The sequence below is a fragment of the Helicoverpa zea genome, chromosome 31 (assembly GCF_022581195.2).
Source record: "Helicoverpa zea isolate HzStark_Cry1AcR chromosome 31, ilHelZeax1.1, whole genome shotgun sequence".
Lineage (NCBI taxonomy): Eukaryota > Metazoa > Arthropoda > Insecta > Lepidoptera > Noctuidae > Helicoverpa > Helicoverpa zea.
Genome location: NC_061482.1, coordinates 3,884,088 through 3,908,349, shown reverse-complemented (window position 1 = coordinate 3,908,349; position 24,262 = coordinate 3,884,088). Strand labels below are relative to the sequence as shown.

Below are 24,262 nucleotides of genomic sequence, written 5' to 3'. Positions count from 1 at the left end.
GATTTTACAACATTGGTAGAGGCACATACCTACCTACATGACTTAATAAAACTAACAATCAAAATACCTAGAACTTAGCAACACTGCAAAAACTGGTACGACCAGTTTTTTCCGTATCTAAGTATGTTCTTGTCAATAATCTAAAATGGCATTAACATTTAACATTTGCACTACTTATTCAAATCTGTGGCTACTTAAGCGATCAGAATTTGCTTGATACAGTTACTTTAAGGTTTTCTTTTTAGCGTCGTCCGCCGCTTTCATTTCACGGTATAATAAGTTTTTCTAAAAGCAATAAAAATAATGAACAGCTCTCACCTTCCCGTTGAAATCAATTTGATAGGTTCTACTGGCTCAATGATTGCAGTCGGTCGTCGGAAGCTTTGAGGAAAACATGGTTCTAAGGCGTCGCAATTTTCCGCTTAAATGTTGTTGGATAATAGCAATATTTATTGCCTTAAAACAGGGAACTTTATCTCAAGAGTTCTGCGAGAAGAATTCCGAAGATGACAGCTGTAAACAACATTTCCTCTACACTAAAGGTAACTTTATCATTATTATTAAAAAAGTGCGATTTGCCCTTAGGCTGCGAGATCACCGATATAGTTTAGATTAACCTATGCGATATAAATATCATACCTTTGATACCTATCATTTGAGCGTTCCCGTTAAATACTTTACTTGCTTACAGGGTAATACAATAAAAATATATCTACATTAAATGCACCCACACATTTTTTGTTTTTAATGCTATGTTTTCCGTCTTTCAATATACCTACCTATTGTGGTAAGTTTATAATGGATAGTCATAATTAAAAATAAAGTATAAAAGGCAGTTATGAGTGGGTCACGAAATACGCTTTTGAATTTTGTTTAAGGCAATGCTCTTTTTTTAAAGGCTTGTGTTTAAACACCACCCAAAAAAGTACCTATTTTACAACCAAAAAAATTCTAAACGGTTACCAAAATGGATAAATGGTCACCAAATAACGTTTCCAAAAATATTATTAGATAAAACCATTTTTTCATATTATTGACTACTAAAAAAATATATGGACGCCTTTAAAATACACTTTAGACCAAATATTATATATTGTCACTACTTAGATGTTACCAATTATGTAATACCATGACTCCTAATTTGGTCATTTTTGTTAGACTAAAAAATCTAACGATCGCTAGAATATTTCCCAAATACCAATTAATATACTAGGGTTCCCAAATGTACGTCGCTTATTTATTGTTATATGAATTTGTGTGTAACTCAGTGCGTTTAAAATGTAAGCACGCAACATGCAGCAAGCATGGCTTCTGTCACGGCTCCGGCGCTGCAGGGCTCCGGCGGTCCCATGCGAGCTTATCGTCGCAGATGGTTTTCACGCTCACCACCGCAGCTTCGGCTTGCTGGCCGGCTCCGTCGGCCAGCCTCAGCCGCAGTGGCGAGCCTTAAAACTACCTGCGCCTCAGCTCGCAGGCCGCCTCGCCCCTCCGCGCCTACGCGGTTTCGAATTGCACTCTAGGGGTAGGGCAGACAAGACTACGTGGAGTCGGTTTTGCAGCGATTCGTTTTCGTCACTAACTTTGATTTTTGGTGGTAATATTAATCTTTTAGTTGGATAGAATTTGGTGACCATTAATCCATTTTGGGAACCAAAAATAATATGAGTGCGAGATTTGCGATTTTTCTGATGTTATTTTATTTTTTTTGGATCATAATATTATATACTTTAGTGCCCTTTTAATAAAGTCAATTTATTTTTTTTGGAGTTGTTTATTTTATTTGGTGCTTCAGCTTAGAGTCTTAAAAATATTTTTGGTGACCGCCTAAATTATACCCTTTTTTAAATAAATCTATTAAGTACCTATTTAACTGCGATATGATGCGATAAGTATCAGCTGGCATTAAAGAAGTCGGTGAGGTAGCAGGCATCAAATCTGCGTTAGCTACCTACGTGCCAATATTCAAAATATGAACGTTAGGGTATTACCATTAGTGTAGGTATTACGAAGTAATTATTAATGTAATCTGTGGTATTCTTTAATCGATCGATTTTGTTTCTTGATTTCTGATTCTTATAGGGACAACGTCTTACCACAGCTTAGATTGTATATGCTCTTGCAAATAGTTGTGAAGCTACCTACTGAAGTTCGTAAAATGTCACTCACAAACGGATGTGCATCATCGAGCTTAGAATTATAAGGAGACGCCGTGTTGTTATTGACGTATCTATAGTTATATAAATATGGGCGAAATATGAAACAAACTATGCAACATAGTTCTCTCTCACTCTTTCTAAGCAGATAATTATATTTGAAAACAGGGACAACAATATTTTTGTGGTTGCGTGAAATGGTGACATTTATTTTTGATATCCTCCTGTTTGTAGGTGCGTGCCATATCTGGTACATATGTCATGGTAGTTGTGCTGTCAAATAGGTGCTCTTCGTGACTTATTTTTGCTATTTTATAGAAAATCACTCGTGTTTACTTTTAAGACTTTACTATTTCAATAGTGAATTTATCAACGAGTATGCCTACGTGTTGTATCGTGAAGTGTGGTGCAAGTAAGCACAAAAATCAAGCTGGATTGTCTTTACACAGGTTAGTAACCAGTTTTTGCTAGATTCTACATAAACTAATTCACATTGGATAAAAAATATGTTACGGAAACATGAATTGATGGTGAAAGTACTAATATTTAAGTTTATTTCTGTATAAAAAGCTATATTTAGAAATAAATGTTGTTTACAATAACATATCATATTGGCATAGTGCTGTACAGTTGTCATAACTGTATCGATATAATATCCACTTTTATAATTCAGCTTTTACTAATTTTAACAACAGAAGTTACTGTTCCTAAGACACTGAGCCCTCAGAGTTGTGTATTATGTTGAATAGAACATCTCTATTTTGTTATTTACTTAAGTACTATCTTTTCATCGCGGTATTACTCGCGTTCCGATGGATCTAATTCCGTACCCGAACAGTAATAGCCTATGCCCACCGGGTAAAGTGTAGCTTTCAAATCGGTCAACTTGTTTCGGAGCCTATGCAATCCAAACAAATAATCAAAGTATAGATAAGTTCAAGTTTTGATGTTCTTTAATTAAAAAAACATTTTTTGCAGGTTTCCTATACGAAATGATTTAAGGACAAAATGGTTAGAAGCTATTGGTGAGGAAAATATTAATCCCAGACATAAATATTGGTTTGTCTGTTCGCTTCACTTTGAAGATAGTTGTTTTAATAGAACACTGGATATCTTAAGATTACGTGACAACTCTGTTCCCACATTATTTTTGGTAAGTCTTAAGATAGTTTTTTTTTTTTTTTTTTGTTAGACAAATCCTATGTAATTACATTATTAGTACAGTATATCTCTCCGTTCAATCGTTATTAAAGGAATATTCTTTTTTTCAGACACCCAAAGAAGGCCCCCAGGAGTCGTTGAATAGCTTGAAAACGATTGTAAATTATTGTATTTTTTTTAAGACAGTATCTACTTATGGCGTTTCTTGCGGATTCTTCTTCATAAGACCGAATCTTTGGCACCCTGCAACTAGTCTGACGTGAAAGAACTTTCATAGGGCTATTTGAAATAATAAATAATTACTTTGCCTGTGTTTTTTTTTTTTTTCAAAGGTGAAGAAATGACTCCTCCCATTTGGTTGATGTTGTTGAGGTTATTAGTATCAGTGAAGTTAATGTGATAGTTAGTTCTATGACGAAGAAATTATTTATACTAGGTTATTTTTATGCACCCAGTAAGACTCGTACGTACTTCTAACTAGAATACAATATCGATATTTGTTGAATCCGGTAGTGGTACAACCCTAGTAATGGCAGCCATTTTAGTTACTACTGCAGACTGTAGGTGTGCAGGTTTTTTTCGTGACATTTCCTGTCCCTATAGTTATATGTCAATGATGTGCATCGACGAGCTTTCATGCATCGGCGCTAGCGGTGTTGTCAGTAATTAGATACCTACCGAGTCACTTTCATTGTTACAAAGTACGAACCCTCACAACTGTTTACAAGGGTTCCATATCTAAACTGTGGTTTTACAAAAGCAATAAAAAAAATATCATAGACAAAAACATTGCCAATCCGTGAATTCTCATGTCATTCAAATATAGAAAGGATAGATTATTGTCACAGAAGGGTAAATACATACCTACCTACTTTATCAATTTTGTACCAAATTTTTTTCCATTCATAAATGTTTATAATCTACACGTATTTATCACATTTTAGTAATAAAGTACTCGCTTATAAACATTTTAAACCATTTCTGTGAACTTGCTTATTTTTTTGTGGCTTCTAAGCAAGTTCTTTTAATTTGGTTATTCTGATTTTCCTCGACGCGTTCAATTCATAATAGGTAAACGTGTAGCGTATGCGTATTTTTCTTTATTTTACTCACTCTATGATACACTGCTACACAGCAGGTACACATCAAGCTATACAACTCTAGTATAATAAGCTGGCATACCGTTGGTTTCCTTTTCGCGAAACTTTATTCCGAATGTTATTTACATTCATTACATTTCGAGAATAATTATAATTAATGTTATTTCTGTTAATGTCAATGACACCTATTGTTTTATCATTAACAGAAATAAAATTAATTATAATTATTCTGTATTTGTAACTGTTCAACAGTACCTACTTCATTAAAAAAAAACTTTTTTTTCGTGGTACCTACTTCAAAAATCGAGCAATAGTACCTATATTTATATCGTGAACTCGATTTTAATAATTTTATATATTTTATTTTGATTGTTTGATTTCAATAATTTTGATTTTCAATCATAAGATTTTTATAAGTGAAGACTTGTCATTGGCTCCCTGATGATTACTGTTTGTTAGTAGTTATTTTAACTGTAAGCTATCCATGTTACATAAATAAATGAATAAAAATATTTTCACTGCTTGTGACACGTTACTTACTTAGGGTTGCCAGATGGCCGGGAAATCCGGGATTGTCTCGGAATTACGTGCCTTGTTCCGTGGACCACCTCATTGAAGCGGATTTCAAATACAGACATACACAATTTTTTTCATTTTGTTACTAGTAGCAGGCCGCTTCCCTCCCTGTAAATACCCCGCCGAACGAAACTAAAAATTAAATTTTCAAAATCATTACAATTGTTCGTTCTAAAGAAGTGAGCCCAGATTTCGCAAATCTTTTGGAAGGACTGCAAAAACGGTCTTCAAACATGCGAATTCTAAATAAAGGCAATAAAATATGTAGGTTGATATTTTAATTTTTCATATTTTTTTCGTAATCCTCGAACTGTCCCGGAACTGAAATACCTGTATGTGGCAACCCTACACCTACTACCCGTCATATAGGGTGAAATGTCTGTACTGCATGTTTTGTCCCAGTTTGTCTGCATTTAATGTTACCAAAACAAACGCATTGAACCTTTTAAAGCAGAATATTCGATTAATATAATATATAACTTATGTAGGTAAAATACGAGCGAAAACGTTGTGTCTCTTCTACGATTAAAATCTATGAGGATGACATCTTGTCAAGTTGTCCTGAGTTGTCCCAACCAATTTGGCCACAGATAACGTATTCGGACAATTTGTATGGATTGCATTTTCTTGTCTATCGCTAGAATATTATGTCGACGATTACTATTATATATAATATCAATTATCCCCCTTATTTATAAATAGCTAGGAATAGGAACAAGTTTATAAAAAAGCCAGCTCAGCATTTAATGCTGGCGCCAGTCGAGTGGAAGCATAGTGGAAGTCACTGGCAACAAAGTAGACGTGTGCTAGCTATTCGTTTTGTCATGGCTTGTTAAACTGAAACTGTTAGGGTTGATTTATATTAGGCCGGGCCGTGCCGTGCCGTGTCCGGGCTTTTACGAAATTCTAAAGACGAGCGTCGTTTGTGGCCCGGACTCGCCACGGATCATGCACGGTGTAATATAAACTGCTTCATACAAAATGTATGTAACGTTTCACATCAATGCCCCGTACGAGCCACGTACACGGCACGCCCCGGACACGGCCCGGCCTAATATAAATCATCCCTTACATGAGGCACAAAATATTAGAGCACCAAGCCAGCACTGGCTGCCAGTATTAGCGCAGTGTTTGTACCCATATCCTCCACCACAAACAAGTCCAAAATTATTTCTTGCCCATTCCTCTATGTAAATAAAGCCGGGTTTTCACAGTAAGAGTTGGCTCGGATCGAGTGCACTCGTAAGAGTCAGCTTCGTACGAGTATACACGGACAGTGGCTTACACACAATAGCGAGTTTTCACACTTTTTATTGATTGTCGCCATATTGTTTACATAAAAATGATCCACAGAGTACATTCAAATGATCGGAGTGAGCTCGAAAAAGAGAGCAGAGTCCGAGTCTACTCGGATTAGACTTTGGCGCCCGAGTGCGCTCGGATTACGTGTTTACAAGATACGAGTAGCATCCGAGTAGACATCCGAGTGCACTCGGTCCGAGCCAACTCTTACTGTCTGTGAAAACCCGGCTTAACTATGCTGGACTTCCTTACTTATATAGTGCTTTTATAGTTTTGTTTACTTTTTACAATACAGAGTACTACTTTCTGTATGGCGATAAAAGGAAAAAAAATCAGAAGTAGAAAGTTACCTTTATACTTACATACCTACCTTCCTAACTAGTTTATTGAAACATCGGTCTAGATCCCATTAAATTTATAATGAGCGTGTTTCGAGAGTGCATGCCATTGATTGTGGTACAAAAGTGTATATGATATGTATACCTAGGTATATGCTAGGTATCAACAACGGTGCATGAGTTGTAGGCTGTTATGTTATGATGCGCAAACTGAGTATCCATCCATCTACGGTTTAATAAAATCGCACGCTAACCAGGGTTGCCAGATGCCGAATTTTTTATCTCGTACTAGGACTGACAAATATCTCGTATTTTCAATACAAAATCTCGTAAAAGGAATATTCTTTAAGTTAGGGACTACCAAATGAAAAAACATTTCTCTAAATGGTTCATATTTTTTTTAATAATATTACCAAAATCGTAAAAAAAGTTTTTATTAACTGTAATAAATTTTGTAGGCACTTGCTACTAGTAACTATACTATGCGGTTTTATTTATTATGGTGATAAGTAATGTCAGGGGTATCGGAAAAATCATCTTCGTTTTTATTGTACAGTTTTTCAGCTGTCATTCTGGAATACATTTCCTTTGATGGTTCGAAATTTATACAATTTCCTTTGCGATCTGGTCCTTTTGCACTTTCTGCAGCTAAAAGTGTACCATTTACTGTCTCTGTTATAAGACGATTTCTAAGGTCTGTTTTTATTAAGTTGGTTTTGCTAAAAACCCGCTCACAATCTGCATTTGCATGAGGCAAAGACAGAACTGCGAGAGCAAAACTGGCTAATTCAGAGAAATGATCATTTTCAACTAACATTGCCCAGAATTCATCGGGTTCTTTTGTATCTTGAAGCTGTTCAGGGTAGCGAGCTTTTGCAATAGGCAATCTTCTCCATTGATCGTCTATCTCTTGTTTTTGGCTGTCATTAAAAGACGCACTTATGCGTGGCACGACTTCCATTAGGGGCATCAATGTTGGGACGAGATCTCTGAAATTGTTGGAGAGAGCTGATACAGGTCCTAGAGCTTGTAGTTTTGACAGCACAGGGTCTTCCATGTCGTAACGTTTTTTTATTTCTAAGGCACTAGTCCTGAGGAAATTTCTGCAACTTGTGAAAAACAGTGCCTTTTTTGCGGGTTGCCTGACCACATCCGGATGTTTAAGCATTTCATATACTTTAATGCCAAGATACATTACGGCGTCATTCAATAGAAATTGCTCATTATTAGGATCTACGTCACTAATATTCTGCCGCATAACATATTCGCGTTGTAAGTAACGCAGAAGAATTTCTTGATAAAAATCTCGAATTTTATCATGCAACTTGTGAATAACGACTTTTTCATTCTGGAATTCCAAATTAAATTTGGTAAACAAAGGCAGTGACCAGTCTAGAAAACAAAAGTATAGCTTATGAAAAGGATCACATAGCTTTTCTAAGATGAATATTGCTCGATTTTTCACCTCTGCTTTCACTTTGTGTATTGGGTTCGTAGTGAAATCAATAAAAAATAAGCGCAGTGCTTCCCATTGCTCCAAGATTCGTGAGACTACTGCTGTTAGGGATAGCCACCTTGTTTGAGATGGTTTCAATATTTTATGCGGCTCAACTTCAACAAAGGATTGAAAATTACGAAAATCAAACTGGCGTTTGTCACTATTTTTAAAAAAATTATATATGTCACGAGCCAGTTGTTCTACAGATTCCGGAATTTCTTTACAAGCCTGACTTGCACATAAGTGGGCTGAATGGCAAACACATTTTGAAATAACGATCCCTGGTAAGTCTCGTGTCAAACGAGTTTTGACTGAATCATTATCGCCCATCATGACGTTACATCCGTCCGACCCGAAGCCAATCATATTTGTAAGTGGCACATTACGGCTGGTAAAAGAATCTATAAGCGCTCTGTATAGATTTTCAGCATTCGCCGTAGGAATATCATTGGTGTCTGTTTCCTTAAAAATCTTGTACAGTTCCCAGAATGCGCTGCAGATTTTCTGAGCATCATGGTCAAAATAACGCACTACAACACAAGCCGTTTTGACTGTAGATACATCTGTAGTCTCATCAGTAAGCGCCGAAAACTTAGTTAATTTCAATTTATTTGCTAAATCAACTTTGTGCCCTTCCCCAATAGCATTTTTTACAACTGCTGTTATTTTAGTACGCTTCAATTGAATTTCTTGCACTAATGTAGAATCGGGAATAATTTCTTTTAACAAATCAGTCAAATGGTCAGCCACAGAAAAAGCAATATTGTGTTCTGCAAAAAATGCAGCTAGTTTTATTTCAGCTCGATCTTTTTGTTTGTTTATTTGAGTTATGCCTGTCTTGAATCCAAATGAAGTCAATTTTTGGGATTGTAAACCCGATGAACCAGGTTTGTTTCTTAAATGTTTCTTTGATTCGGCATGTGATTTGAGATTTGTGATTTCAGCAACCAGAGAGCTTGATGGACAATATGCACACTTCGCTTTCTTGGGATTTTTAAGATCTGGCTGCAGCCAGTCTCGAAATATGGGATTCTTTAACCATTCATTGCGAAAAGTTTGTGAATGATGTTGAAAAATCGTGTTACCTTCTTTCTTTGATGTCCATCCTCCCTTTTTTTTTATTTTTCTAGGTGGAGTGGATGAAGATTCACTGTCACTACTCATTATGTTATTAATAAATTAACCACTGTGAAATTCTATAACGCGCTGAACCTTCAACCACTATACGCATAAACTTTAATATCAACTTAGTGTTAGTATTTAGTATTTTGTAGTAGTTTTTGTATTTTGCGGTGATTCAGATTCCCCGGTCAGCGACTAAAGAAACATTTAGTGATGAGGTAATGAATCTAGTGATGTGCTTAGTCGAGTTTGTGGCATAGACATGTAATCTTTTCTTTAAATGTTTTTGGTTAGTATTAGAAATATTGTTAAAATCTCGTAAAAAAGTGTACGAGATTATTTTTTTCTCGTTTCTCGTACAGAGACTGCTAAATCTCGTAAAGGTACGAGATTTCTCGTACATCTGGCAACGCTGACGCTAACCTATATGATAAATAGCATCATCGAAACATAAAACAATTTGCTTGGCTGGAATGATCTCATATGTAGCCGCGGCGCTGTGAACTCGGGACGTGACGGCGGCCGGACGCGGTGTTATTATTATCTTAGTTTTAATGTGATATCTGAATAGTGAATACCTACTGAAGCTTATCGGTTAGGAAGCGGCGTGAACTCGTATCTGGAACGTAGCGAGTGTTTATAGCCGCCTTTTGTTTAACGACTGGATTTTATGCACATGTCGACGGAAGTCCAGTGAACCCAGTCGTCATGCAGCGATTCGGAAAGCTAACAATGTTATTGAAAGTTCTCGGTTTTGTTTTGCTATTATGCAGTCTTGTTCATGGAAAAGGTAAGATAATCATGTAAAAGCTAGCGCATTATCTGCTGAGCTGTTCCCTTCATTTGAATGTGTCTCCTTTGTGTCACTTGATAACTATGACTGTTTCCTTGTCATGCTTGTTTAAGTCGTTAAGCTCTGCATCTGTTATTTTATTTGCTGTCTGCTAAAACTATACATCTTAATCGTATAAGAATTTTCTGTGCACTTAGCAAGATAGTGGTTCTTTCCTGTATTATTTATTGAAAAACATTCAACATACTAGCACTATATTTTGGAAATCCCAATATTAGAATATAGTTATCATCTCAAAGTATAAATAACATTTCACTAAGAAATTGTTTTCAAAGTTTACTAAGTGAATATCTAATTGCATGTGAATGTAGGTTACAGTATGGATAGTGTGCATCTACATTCCAAATTAAATGATATTGAGGTCATATTTATGTCATCCGAGGTGTCATCATTGTTGTGATTTAGGTACTCATGCGTAAGATTGAAATTCAAAACTTCATTCAATGTTATAATATCCTTTTTACTATATAAGTAACAAAATGTTTACTGTAGTTTTAATATCAACATTGTTTTTCTACTAAATATAGTTCTTGAATGTCCTGTTTTTGTTACAGATGACATAACAGTATTAACCGTAGCAACAGATGAAAACCATGGCTTGGAGAGGTTCCTGAGATCAGCCAAAGTTTATGGAATTGATGTAGAAATACTGGGCAAAGGAACAAAATGGACCGGGGGAGACATGAACCTCCCCGGAGGTGGGCAAAAGATTAACCTGCTAAAGGACAAATTGAACGAACTGATGAAATCAGAAAATAAAGAAAAGATTATATTATTTACAGACAGGTTTGTGTTCTATTACGTAAATAAAATCTTAACATTGCCTACTTATTCAGTATTTTATTCTTGTTTTCTGTTCCAGCTATGATGTCTTATTCTTGTCAAGTATAGAAGAAATATTAAAGAAGTTCCGGTCATTCCCGGATACTAGAGTACTATTTGCTGCAGAACAGTTTTGTTGGCCAGACACCAAACTTGCCAATCAATATCCAAAGACAGAGGTGGCTAACCCATACCTCAACTCTGGAGGATTTATTGGTATATTTATTGTTTTACTCAAAATATCAAATTGCATATTGTTTTTCATTGCTTGGACTAAACAGATTGATTAGCAACTGTCATTGTTATATAATGCCTCTCAATTTATTATTTTACACAATGCACTTCTCATAATACTACCTGGTTGTGTACAGGTGTTAATCAAAATATTTACATACATTCTTATTCCTGTATAGGTTACCTTCCTGAGATATATGAAATTGTGAATTATAAACCAGTTAGTGATAAAGATGATGACCAATTGTACTACACCAAAATTTATTTGGAAAAGAATTTGAGGAAAACTCTTCAAATAAATTTGGATCACAATTCTGCTATATTCCAAAACCTAAATGGAGCATTGTGTGAGTACTATTGCATTTATTATTAAAATCATCATCATGGATATCTATTATTTAAAATATGTACATTATTTGCAGCTGATGTTCAATTAAAGTCTAACACAACTACAGAGGTCTGGCCATATATAGAAAATGTTGTTACTAACGAACGCCCACTTATTGTGCATGGTAATGGACCATCTAAGATGACATTAAATCACTTTGGCAACTACTTAGCCAGAGCATGGTCAGTCAAAGAGGGTTGCACCTTATGCCAGGAAAAAAGAATTGAACTTCAGGTAAATGACATGATTAATGCAATACAGTTTATAATATTCATAAGGTGTGCATCAACTGTCTGTAAGTAAAGAAAATTGTTTCTGGATCCACAATAAAGATTTGTTTTAGGATGATGAGCTGCCTACTGTGATGATGGCAGTGTTTATCGAACAAGCTACTCCATTTCTTGAAGAATTTTTGGACCAAATTGTAACCACTGATTATCCAAAGGAAAAAATCCACTTGCTATTGAGGAACAACGTTGAGTATCATGAAACTGAAGTTGATGAATTTTTCCAAGCTCATGCTAAGGAGTATGCCACTGCTAAACGTATTAAGCCCAGTGACTTTATATCAGAAGCAGAAGCCAGGAATATTGCCAAGTAAGAAATATAATAAGTTACTCTATTCATCTCCATCTTCGGCAGCTCAAAACTAGTGTTTTTCTTTTTAAGCTGCTAGTTTTCTTAATAACTAAGAAGTGGAAAGCTAATCAGGTTGTCATGTTAACAAAATAACTGAAAAATTCACTTCTATAATTCATATCTAAAATATCATCCTTTAATATTTAGTATCCTATTTAGTTTGTAAATAGTATACAGTAAATGTTTTTTTATTTTGCAGGGATCGCTGCGTAAACAGTGCTTGCGACTACTTATTTTCTTTAGACAGCTTATCACGTCTTGAGGCGAATACGCTAAGATACCTCCTGTCGTCTGGATATGATGTGATCGCTCCAATGCTGGTGCGACCAGGACACGCATGGTCCAACTTCTGGGGTGCCGTCAATTCTGCTGGCTTTTATGCAAGATCGACAGACTACATGGATATAGTCTACCAAAATATTAAGTAAGTCAAATGGGTTTCTATTGACAGTTAAATACTTTTTGGTATTATAAAACAGGCATTTTCAACTACAGGTGGTTTGTACGGTTACGTTTCTTTCTTAATTTATAAATGCGAATGTGGCCCTATTATGCTGAAATGGCTTGACATATTAAGATGAAATTTGGTATGGAGATCATAGTAATCTAAACATTTATCAAATAAAAATTCATGTTCTAATACATTGTCACATGGGCTTCAAGAGTCTGTGTGCTGTCTATCTATCTTCCTGAGATAAGTAGTGCTTGCGAACAACTACAGCGGGATGTTTTATATGCATTTTGAATGATTCTACAATTTTATATCGTAGGAGAGCTTTTTAGTATGTATAAGAACTGGCAAAGGATACAAAACCAATGGACAAAATGACTGAGAGAAAGATAATATATCTAGTTAAAAACATAAATAGTATAGATATTTATTAAACGAAAAACATTTTAAATATAACAATTTAAATGGGGTCTGTAAGCCTAACTCTGTTATTTAGGATTCGCGAAATGTTCTATTCCTCGAAAAAATAGGTACTTTTACAAATATTCCATGAAAAACTAATAAAAATAATTAAATATAATAGGATAAAGTCTCTTTGTTGGATTGGCAACCGCCCAGGTCAGTCGAAGGCGATGGAAAAGTCTGTCTTGAAGGAGCGTCGATCTATGGAGTACATGTTGTCAGCTGTGCACTCGTACACGCCCGCGTCCATCTGAGTTGCTGGGTCGATCTCGATCTTCGACTTCACACGGTCGTCACCGATAGGCCACTCGTGAATCTAAAAACACACACGGCTAGTTAATTAACTTGATTATGATTTGTATTATTGAACATAGGACGCAAGTTCATCGACTCCTGTTATCCTGAAGTCCCACTCTTATGAATTTGTTCTTGAATGACCTAGTATCAGTACGTGTATTGAGTACAACCAATTCACTCCAATCTCCAATCGTACATTTTTGCCCCGCAGTTCAAATAAGCGTTAATCATCTAAATAGGACAGTCTCTATACGATTTAATGAATACGAAAGTTTCAATGACCGCTGCGCCGTATGTACCTCTACGTATGTATTATATCTGTCGTTGTGAAAGGCCTCAATAATTTATCTTAGCGGAAAAAAACAAGCAAGCCCTCATTGATAACTTTTTATCGAAATAGGCACATAGCGCTTTGTTTTTCGTTAAGCATTAGATACTATAAATTATTTAGTTTATAAAATTTTTACTAGCATACCGAGATTTTTAAAATTCCAGAATTATGACTAAGTGTTGGTGTTGTTACTACGTGGGTACAGTATGTAAGTTGACTGCGGACGTCAGAAGTAGTTTACCCAATAGTAGTTTTTCTAAGAAGCGTATTATATTTCTGATCTAAATAAACGAGAGCTGGATTTCGGATCAAATGATTAAATAGATACCTACATCGTTTTTAATCCGTTCTCGTTGAAATCGTCTTGTTGGGCATCATCACTTTAATAATATTGAATATTGAAAACTCCTGATTTTTATTTATCCCATCAACTTATTTACTCTATTAACTCTGCATCTAAAGCTTATTGAAATAAGTTTGTTGTATTTGTTAGCAATTAGAAGAGTCCTACTACTTTCTGAAGATAATTGATAGTTTTTTTATATCGCGCAGCTCTCTTGATTATAAAAACTAAATATGTGCATAGGTACACTATATTAAGACTATTTGATAGATATTAGTTCGCGTTGCATTGGGCGGATTGGGCTATAACTATTTTATACTCACATGTAGGTAATGATGAGCAAATATTTCCACACCATCTTTGAACCACGTGATGTGAGGCCTAGGGGATCCTTTGGCGATACACAGAAAGGCAATCTTATGGCCGAGCACGTACTCGAGGTCAAAGTGCGAAGCGAGTAGAATTTTAGCTCCCTGAAACATTGTACCCAAAGTAAATAAACTTGCATTAAGTACGGATCAAATTGTGGATCTTATAGGTAAACTTACATCATTGTTGTTGTAATATTGATCAGATTCAGGATCTCTGTACTTTCCGGTAATTGGTAGTCCAATTTGTACCTGAAAATTAGTAAAATTTGTTCAAGTTATTTATTCGCAGTTTTTTAAATAATATTCTGCCCCTGCCCACAAAACGATAAGGGTGTCGGTAAAATGTTACTAAGAACCTCTTAAAGAATATTAACAATAAAGTTTGGCCGATATTGTATTGACATTGGTAAACGGTATAAGTCAGGAGTCTATGAGATCTTCGTTTCATTAAAATTAACTTTAATCACTGCACAGGTTCATGGTTATCTTTTTGTAATAATAACAATAAAAAAAATACCTTGGATTTCGTTCTACTTCTGGTGCGCCCGCGTCTCGCGTCCGAACTACAGATCAAAAACGAGTATAATATAAGAAAACACAAAAGGACCTTCGCTTTCATGAGTAACATTTGTGTGATCAAATGCAAAATAATAAAGTAATTTTAATAATATAAAAAGGGCTTCAAACGTGGATTATTACTATTCTGGTATGTTCTTTCGCGGGACTCTGAGTGCAACTGGTGGTGTCGGCGATTCCTGTTGCGCCAATCTTTCAATTGGCTAATGACGAGGTGCTAGCAGGAGGGCCCTTGTCTCCCCTATGTGATATACGGTTCTCGTCATTTCCTTTCGCATTTCGTACAGCGATAAAGTGGGCCTTTATAAGTTGTATTAATTTTGTACTTGGATGGGTCAATGGATCACGATAAAACGTGACCACGAAATTTCAGTAAGCCTACCTTCTCATAAATATGTTTCAATTATTTTATCTTTTAAAGTATGCTATATGATAACAATAGTTAAATAAAACTGTAGGCGATATTTTTAACCTCCATTGAGGTTATCAAATTGAGATATCCATACTATTAATTAATAATATAAGTATCTGTAATGTTACAAAATTTGGAGCATTATTTTATACCTTGTCACTTAAGTACCTATTGATGTCTAGGAGAATCAGCAGGCACCTTTTAAATTGGAGAACCAAACAGATAATTAATCTGTGATCAAACGTTGGTTAACATTATATTACCTACTTACCTTCGACAGTCAAACGGTCATGTAATTGTTCTTTTCACGCAATTTGCAACTCGATAAATTTGACCTTCAAAATCAACCTTCGTCCTAATATTATAAAAAAGATGTTTTTTATTGTTTATACCATCAAGGCTCCGGCTTCATATCATATTTTGTCCGGTTACGGGAAGTAGTTTGCAAGGGACGCGAGTGAAACACCGGGAAACAAACAGTTAATTAAATAAAATCATAATGGCGAAAATGCGGTCTTAGAAAAGTGGTACAAATATTCGAAATAGCCGTTATCCCGCGATTTCACCCGCATCCCCTGGGAACGACTGCCTGCACCGGGATAAAATATAGACTATTTTGCCAGATAATGTAGCTCTCTAATGTTAAAAGAATTTTAAAATCGATCCAGTAGTTTTTGAATTTATCCATTACAAACAAACAAAGTTTTCCATTTTATAATATTAGTATAGATGTGTAATATACTGTATATGTTTTTTTTAATGATTGTAATCATTAATTTTCAGAGGAGTGTGGAATGTTCCATTTATCACGAACTGCTACCTCGTTAAGATGTCCTTGTTCAGAAAACCCGCTACTAAATCAGTAACTTACACGATGGACAGTATCGACCCGGATATGGCTTTTTGTGCCAGCCTTAGAGATGTTGTAAGTACTTTAGCCCTCTTCAGAAAGAAAATTCATCATCATCCCTTTTCCCAACTATGTTGGGGTCGGCTTCCAGTCTAACCCGGGTATCTCAGTACCTCTTGGTTAGACTGGTTTCTGACTATCCGTAATGACTGCCAAGGATGTTCAGGGACAAACGGGATTTGCTGTTTAATGTGCACTCCGAAACACAGTCATTGGTGTCCAAGATATACTTACGTATAAAGTACATACAAACTTAGAAAAGTGGAATTGGTACTTAAGATAATCGAACTCACGCACTCTTACTTGAGAGGTTGGTTCTTTACCCACTAGGCCACCACGACTCGACCAAAGAAAAATCAAGATTTCATGAAACTAACGTAGGTTTATCGTTACAGGGCGTATATATGTATGTAAGTAATGAAATGGACTTCGGACACCTGGTAAATCCAGAGTCGTACGACATTAGCCGCACGAATCCTGACATGTATCAGCTATTCGATAACAAAATGGAATGGACCACGCGTTATCTGCATGAAGACTATCATCTCAACTTTGATGAAGGAAGAAAGCATTTGATGGTAAATTCATTTGTTTGTTTGACAAATTTAAACAGGCTGAACAGGCTTATCTCAGAAAGTACTGGTCCGACGTATAAATTCTTTGGGGTTACATCATCATCATCAGCCTATCGCAGTCCACTGCTGGACATAGGCCTCTCCAAGTGCACGCCACTGAGGGGTTACAAAGCCCATTTATCTAGCAAAGTTACTTATTCAGCTTCTATCCAGGTGCGCAATGTTGTTAATTCCCACGATGATACCTGGTGTAGGTATCTATGATGTATATTATTGCACCGAAGGTCCAACATGTCACAGCCAACTGGTCGAAATTCACTGTTTTCAAGATTAATCAAAACAATCTTGAAAACGAAAGCTCAAATAATAGTTCACCAACAACATAAAAGTCAGTTTTCTTAAAACAACTGGTAAACTAACATTTTTTACCTTTAGTTTTCAAAGTAAACAATAGTGGATGTTTTCTTCAAATAACTGTTATATGAAAATCCTTAGTTTTTTATATAAATTATTAATCTAAAATGTTTATTTTGGCTGTTACTGTATTTTGGGTTTTACTGTAGGTATTTATGAAACTACTGCCTTGTTATATTGTATAAATACATAATTTAAACGTTTTTTTTTTCACAGCCGTGTCCTGATGTATACTGGTTCCCATTGATGTCCAAAAGATTTTGTTCAGAATGGATTCAAATTATGGAGGCTTTTGGACAATGGAGCGACGGATCCAATAATGTAACTACATTTTTATAAGTTTGATTCTTTTATCTCTTATTTTAGCTTAATAAAGTATATTAAGCTAAAATAAGAGTAAAAAATAAATAAAATAAAATAAGAATAAAAAATAAAGTATATTAAGCTAAAATAAGAGTAAATAGTACTTATTTTTAACTCCAATCCTGGATTCTTGAATTCTTCGAACGTCGCGTCTGCGCAATGGGATTGCGGACATAGCTTCCTTAGTTTTCTTAGGTGATGTTATAAAAAGGAAACATTATAATGCTTTTTATGAAACTACTTAATCTATTTGAAAAATATGCACTGTTGGCACGTAACTCAGACTATATTTTGTCCACCTACGGTAAAAAGGCTCACCGGGACGCGAAGGACAACTATAAAGGAGTCTTGCCTTAATATGTACTGGGTAGAAATATTGTAAAGTTACACTGTGCGTCTGTTTGCAGGACAAACGCCTGGAAAGTGGATACGAAGCAGTTCCCACTCGTGACATTCACATGAACCAAGTTGGCTTGGAACGACACTGGTTGCATATACTGAAAGAGTTTGTGCGACCACTGCAAGAGATGGTTTTCACAGGATACTATCATAACGTATGATTTTATAAGTACTTATATAAAATTAACCTAGAGTCTATATCCCATTCGACTAACAGGAGCTAATCTTAACAGGAGATTTTACACAAATATGTAGTTATTAAACAAATAAAGCACCGTTTATTTTATCAATCAATCAATGATATTACAACATAGATATAATTTTTTATCCTTGTTAAGTGCCTACTCAAATGAAGTACTTAAGTAGAATAAATATATATATGTATAGACAAAAAAGTAATGTTAGAGTTTTCTCTAACATTACTTTCTTTTGCTTTTAACTTAAATATGTTTTATTGTTTTGAACAGCCGCCAGTGTCGATTATGAACTTCGTGGTGCGCTACAGGCCGGATGAACAGCCATCCCTACGCCCGCATCATGACTCTTCCACATATACCATTAATTTGGCACTCAACACACCCAGTACGTATTATTTTATCTATTTGTACCTGCTTTTAAAGCTATTACAATAATTGATTTACATCATAGAAATTGTTTCATAAAATTCTGTCTTTAGTTATCCAAAAATATGAAACCTGCTTACTTTCCTTGTATGGAACTTTCAGATGTGGATTTCGAAGGAGGTGGATGTCGTTTTATTCGGTATAACTGCTCCGTGCGTGACACCAAGCTCGGCTGGCTGCTGATGCACCCCGGCCGACTCACGCACTACCACGAGGGACTGAGCGTCACGAAGGGCACACGATACATCATGATCTCTTTCGTAGACCCGTGAACATATTTTAATAGGACGATCTAAACTCTCACATTAGCTATGACAAATTTTATATACCTATTATGTAGTTACAAATTTCTCGAGGTTCCTTTTACAGCAACATTATGCAAATATATGTTACTGTTATTTTTGCGTAGATAATCTATCTATAAAATACTATTTTTTATTTATTTTGTACAACTTATTTTCATGCTTCATCCAACTGCGACCAGCATTTATAAGTCCATCATGTTACAAGGTGCGTTGGTAGGAATTGGATTTTTAAATATTCGTACAAATACATTGTGCTAATTATAGACTAAGTTAAAGTAAAATAGAATCTCGTTACATTAAGTTTCTAGATTGATGGCAATTTAGTAGGTTATTATGATATTAAGTATATTCTCCAAATTGACTAGAGTTTATGCTTTTAATATGTGAGTGTGACTTTTATCTCATACTATATTATTATTTTATAACAATATGTATTAAAATAACCGACAAACTATTTTTTTTATAATTACATAAAAATCTCGATCAGAAGTGCTTGTATGTATATTTCACAGTTTGTGAGATGAGTTCTCACAGTTCTCAGTGTGGGAATTTGTACATAAAACAATTGTGTTAAATTCAATGCATTCAAATAATTAATATGCTTCTTATTGAGATTGGATTTTTGCAATTGAATTATTTTTACAATTTTCTACTAACTTGTAAATGATAGACAGGAATATTTGACACCCTTTTTAAGTATGGTCTGCGGTAAAACAAATTTTAGTACACTACACATCATGGTAAGTAGCTGGTTTCCGTACTGTTAATATAAACCAAAGATCATTATTATAATGCAAAATATTATGTTAAGGAATAAATCAAATGCAAATAAAGAAGTTGTTATGTATTTTTTCTCGTTTTTATTGCTTGTGCGTAAGTAGAGATCGAAAACCAACATCAAATTTTGCAGGTCAAGTAAATTCGTGATTCATGCCAAAAACGATCAGTTATGAGTGAACTAACGAGGCATTCGGGTTCTTTGAGAAGTCAACGACTTTTGGTATTAAAAAGAATGGGCGGTTTCCAAACAAGACCTATAAGTGGTATAAGGGCGGGGATAGTAACGTTTCTCGTGATAAAAGAAAGGAAATCTGTAATAACGTGATTGAAGTCGCATATCTGAGACAGATTAATAGATACAATAAACAACAAAAAGTAATCAAACATGAGGGTAGAGTGAGCTATCTGTTCAGCTCTTTATCAAGTACGATGAGCTGATTATATAAACGTGTATCAGATTGGGAGGATTTGTTTTAAGAAAGAATTGTTCCCAAAATAAGTTATAGATGGCGTTGTACCTACTACGTAAGTCTTGTGTAACTTTGTAAAAAAAAAAAAACATTGCACCGAGCCCTTTGAGCCGAGACCCAAGAACTTCAGATTTGGACAAGTTGTTTTTAAAGTCTCTCGGGACCATCATCGGATAATAATCTGACAGACTCCTTTTCTCCTCGGGACCATCATCGGATAATAATCTGACAGACTCCTTTTCTCCTTTTAATCCATAAAGGATAAAAGGAAGAATAAAAGGTGGCAAAAGTCAGTAGGCGTAGATTATTACCTGATTGTCCCGAGAGATATTGAAAACAATTTACTAGATCCGACTGGTAACACTCAAAAACAATAATATTTTGAATATTACCTACCAAATAGATCGCCAACCCCTTTCTACACAATCGTATTGGCGAATACAATCGCCAAAATTTTGGCTAATGTTTAGAGCCCAAGCCGCCTTAAAAGACAACGTATCTATGGCCAAGAATAACTAAAAAAAAAATTGAATTTTCTTCGCTTTGCTAATTGCTTGCTTGCTTCCTGCTTGGGTAGGTTCAGGGTTGTGTTGGAGCCATTTTACGGAGTTTTCATAGGAATAGGAGTTTTAATATTATTATATTCCCTTTGATTTTTTCTGGAATCATTCCAATTGGTATAGTTCATGTGATTTTGTTTTTATTGTCTATAAAATCGATTGCGTGGATTCTTGTGTGAGACATAAAAAACTTTCCTGCTGATTGTTGATAGGTTTCTCCTAAAGTTGAGGTGGTTTCAGCTCGACACAAAATTTGTTATCGTAGGTCTTTATGTTCTGGTCGATAGTCGTAAGATATTAAAATGTATTGTGGCGGGTTTTCTAGCATAGGTATCTTGTGGCTCAGCCCTTGTTAAAAAGAATTGCTCTTTTTTCCATAATTTATTAGCAGTTGTGCATGTATTCTTTTGATTTGGTAACAATTCTTAGAAATGAGTAATAAAAGACTATGTCGGCAAACTAAATTTATATCTAAAATGGCGGTAAAGACATTACACCACTATGAAGATTTTTCTTTACCTGGTTGTTCTGTTGTTTGTAAAAAGCTGCTTTCGGTTTCTCTGTCTGCAGGTTCTGGTAGATATTGATAAATTCGACTAGTGATGTCTTATTGTAGAATTTTGGGGACAGTTGCTCTGTTTTTTAGGATGGTTTGTGTAAGCATGGACACTTGTCTTCATGTTAAAAACTACTTGAGTTGTGACTAGATGCTAGGATTTGCTTCATATCTAAAATAGGAACCTTGCCAGATAAAATCCTTGCTTATTTATCTTTTTATATAATATTATTTACATGTTATATGTATGTAAGTATACATTGTATGAGCTGTATATGAGTGGTAAAGTAAGTATTTCTGGTTTTAATCTATTTGGAACTATAAACTTGGTCAGTAACAAAACATTACTTTCATGCCTATCCTAGCATAATCACCAAACAATGATAATAACATGAGTGATATTATTATATTATGTAAAATATAAACAAAATATATGTTTCTCTTAAAAGTGGTTAATTGCCTGTTGTTGTTAATCCCTATAGGTATGTTCTCCATAAGAAGACCTTGCTCGTCTTAAGTGGCATGTGCCACAATTTACTATTTCTTTACTGTATGTGTATTGGGAATGGTATATTATTTACACTTACATTGTATTTAAGTTTATAAACTGAGCATGTCTTCTATTTAAATTGTTATCAATCAAGGACCCCGTCATCATGAGGAATGGCATGGAGTTAATAACAGAAAAACTGCCATACTAATGGAGGGAGCAAGGAAAATAACATGCTCAAAAAACAAAGTGAATAGATTTTTTTGATATCAACATATCAGGTGTCATTTAATTTCAACAAAACACAAGAATCACAAGGTTACAGTTATCTTGTTTGTGCTGTCTAAGATTTTGTTTAGGTGACAGGTAAAAGTATATCTTAGGAGTGAAAAGCTAAATAGGTAAGGACTAATTAGTTAGCCAGATCTTATCAAGTGAATCAGAAAAAATTTGTCATTCTATGGAATTATATATTGTTCTGGAATCTTTGATCATGTTGCATTTGTTTGACTATTTTTGAGTTGCCCATACCTTTTTTTTAGTGTTGTCAATATTTTCTTATAAAGGGAAGTTTTGGTTGAGGTTTCTTTCCTACTCCGTTTGCATCTGCTTTTCAAGTCTGTGTCCTGCTGTTTTATGTAATTTCTAAGGACACCATCTTGGATACCACACTACTATGTGTGTTCCAAACAAAAGTGGCCTCAAATTCAAAAGTCATATAAATTATATTTACTTATTTATTTCGTATGTTAAAACAATTAAAGAAAATGTAAGTTATGTAATTGATGTACTATATTTTTTTTGTTGTAATGTATTATTCAGGTGTTAAAATCAGATTAGCTACAATGTAGAGTCAACAAGTAAAGGAATTCCAAAGTAAAATTAAGATGTTTGTAGGTGTTTGTGAAAATTTACTTCCCATAGTACTACCAAGCTGTCTGGTAGTAGTACCATCATCATCATCATTTTCCTCCGAGCCTTTTCCCAACTATGTTGGGGTCTGCTTCCAGTCTAACCGGATGTAGCTGAGTACCAGTGCTTTACAAGAAGCAACTGCCCTGCCTGACCTCCTGAACCCAGTTACCCGGGCAACCCAATACCCCTTGGTTAGACTGGTGTCAGACTTACTGGCTTCTGACTACCTGTAACGACTGCCAAGGATGTTCAATGACAGCCGGGACCTACAGTTTAACGTGCCATCCGAAACACAGTCTTTGGTGTCTAAGATATACTTAGAAAGTACATACAAACTTAGAAAAGTTGCATTGGTACTTGCCTGACCTGGAATCGAACCCGCGCCCTCATACTCGAGAGGTGGTTCTTTGCCCCCTAGGACTCCACGACTTTTTTTTCTGGTAGTAGTACCATGGGCCAGAAATAAGTACCCATGGTACTACTGTCAATATTTTGGGTTATATTGTCATCCTAGAAAGAGTATTGAAATAATTTATATAACTTTTTTTAATGTGAATATATTTTGGTACTATTTTGCAAATAGATCTGGTAGTTGTGAAATTGCTCAAAGTGAAAAAAGTAGGTATGAATTGTAGATAAAGTCGACAGCACATCACGTGTACTACAAGCTTTACATCTACAGCGATTGTAATAATAACAGTATCTTAGTACTACATATATTGTACAGGGTGTGTCGTTCACAATCACATTAAATCCTATCGCATAAACTTTATGATAAAAGTCGTCGTGTATGAAAAAGTCGTGGTGGCCTAAAGGAAGGTGGGGTAAAGGACCAACCTCCCAAGTATGAGGGCGCGGGTTCGATCCCAGGTCAGGCAAGTACTAATGCAACTTATCTAAGTTTGTAGGTATGTACTTTCTAAATAAACTCTTTTGCAAAAAAAGCGGGCACCTATGCGAAATCTTAGTTTTAAGGACTTTACGTGTATTTCAAAGTATTTTAATGACTATAGTATGTTACTAGAATCAATAAGGTTAGCCAAGCATGCGTGAGAGTGTATTCTAAATTTGAATTTTGGACTATTGCTAAGAAATTGATTAAACCTTGTTTTGGACTAATTGCTGGCAGAAAGTTCGTCGGTGTTTTGAAAAGTTTTTGAAGTGATTTTCAGGAAAATGATAGTGCAGTTTTAATTAATGATTAATGTACCTTTTTGTTAGATCAAAACATTTTTGAAAAACTATGCGTATTTGATAAGATTTTCACCTGCTCTAAATGGGATATACTGATAATTGATGTCAATGTTAGGAGTTTCGGTATTTTTGTGTAAAGCGTTCTATTGTTTAAATATTGTACCCACGTGTAATAAAAATTTCCCTTTTTCATAAATAAACACTATTTAGAGGAGTATCAGTTCATTGGGCTGCAAAAAAATAATTTTAATTTAGCAGTGCCAGATCACAAATCGTGTC

The 24,262-nt window shown here is 35.1% G+C and overlaps 3 protein-coding genes and 1 long non-coding RNA gene across 5 annotated transcripts; 2 read left to right on the top strand and 2 right to left on the bottom strand.

The window, feature by feature from the left end:
* Positions 1-370: 370 nt before the first annotated feature.
* LOC124645484 (procollagen-lysine,2-oxoglutarate 5-dioxygenase) lies at positions 371-19,865 on the top strand. 2 transcript variants are annotated; one of them, XM_047185303.1, is made up of 13 exons: positions 371-542; positions 10,658-10,889; positions 10,966-11,141; positions 11,339-11,506; positions 11,582-11,781; positions 11,891-12,144; positions 12,386-12,610; positions 16,213-16,354; positions 16,735-16,917; positions 17,545-17,649; positions 18,099-18,245; positions 18,558-18,672; positions 18,816-19,865. In XM_047185303.1, exons 1-13 carry the CDS (start codon positions 395-397, stop codon positions 18,983-18,985), a joined length of 2,265 nt encoding a protein of 754 aa, XP_047041259.1. In that variant the 5' UTR covers positions 371-394; the 3' UTR covers positions 18,986-19,865. The 2 variants fall into 2 exon arrangements, with proteins under 2 accessions (XP_047041259.1, XP_047041260.1); XM_047185304.1 differs by lacking the exon at positions 371-542 and adding an exon at positions 9,714-10,040.
* Positions 3,246-3,563, top strand: LOC124645491. The gene is made up of 2 exons (XR_006986239.1): positions 3,246-3,306; positions 3,425-3,563. It is a non-coding gene; the product is annotated as an uncharacterized LOC124645491 (long non-coding RNA).
* Positions 6,890-9,667, bottom strand: LOC124645486. The gene has a single exon (XM_047185305.1). It carries the CDS (start codon positions 9,290-9,292, stop codon positions 7,121-7,123), a length of 2,172 nt encoding a protein of 723 aa, XP_047041261.1. The 5' UTR covers positions 9,293-9,667; the 3' UTR covers positions 6,890-7,120.
* LOC124645488 (immunoglobulin domain-containing protein oig-4-like) lies at positions 13,035-15,248 on the bottom strand. Its single transcript, XM_047185308.1, has 4 exons — positions 14,959-15,248; positions 14,619-14,690; positions 14,394-14,543; positions 13,035-13,415 (listed from the first exon to the last, which is right to left on the bottom strand). Exons 1-4 carry the CDS (start codon positions 15,067-15,069, stop codon positions 13,257-13,259), a joined length of 492 nt encoding a protein of 163 aa, XP_047041264.1. The 5' UTR covers positions 15,070-15,248; the 3' UTR covers positions 13,035-13,256.
* Positions 19,866-24,262: the final 4,397 nt, after the last annotated feature.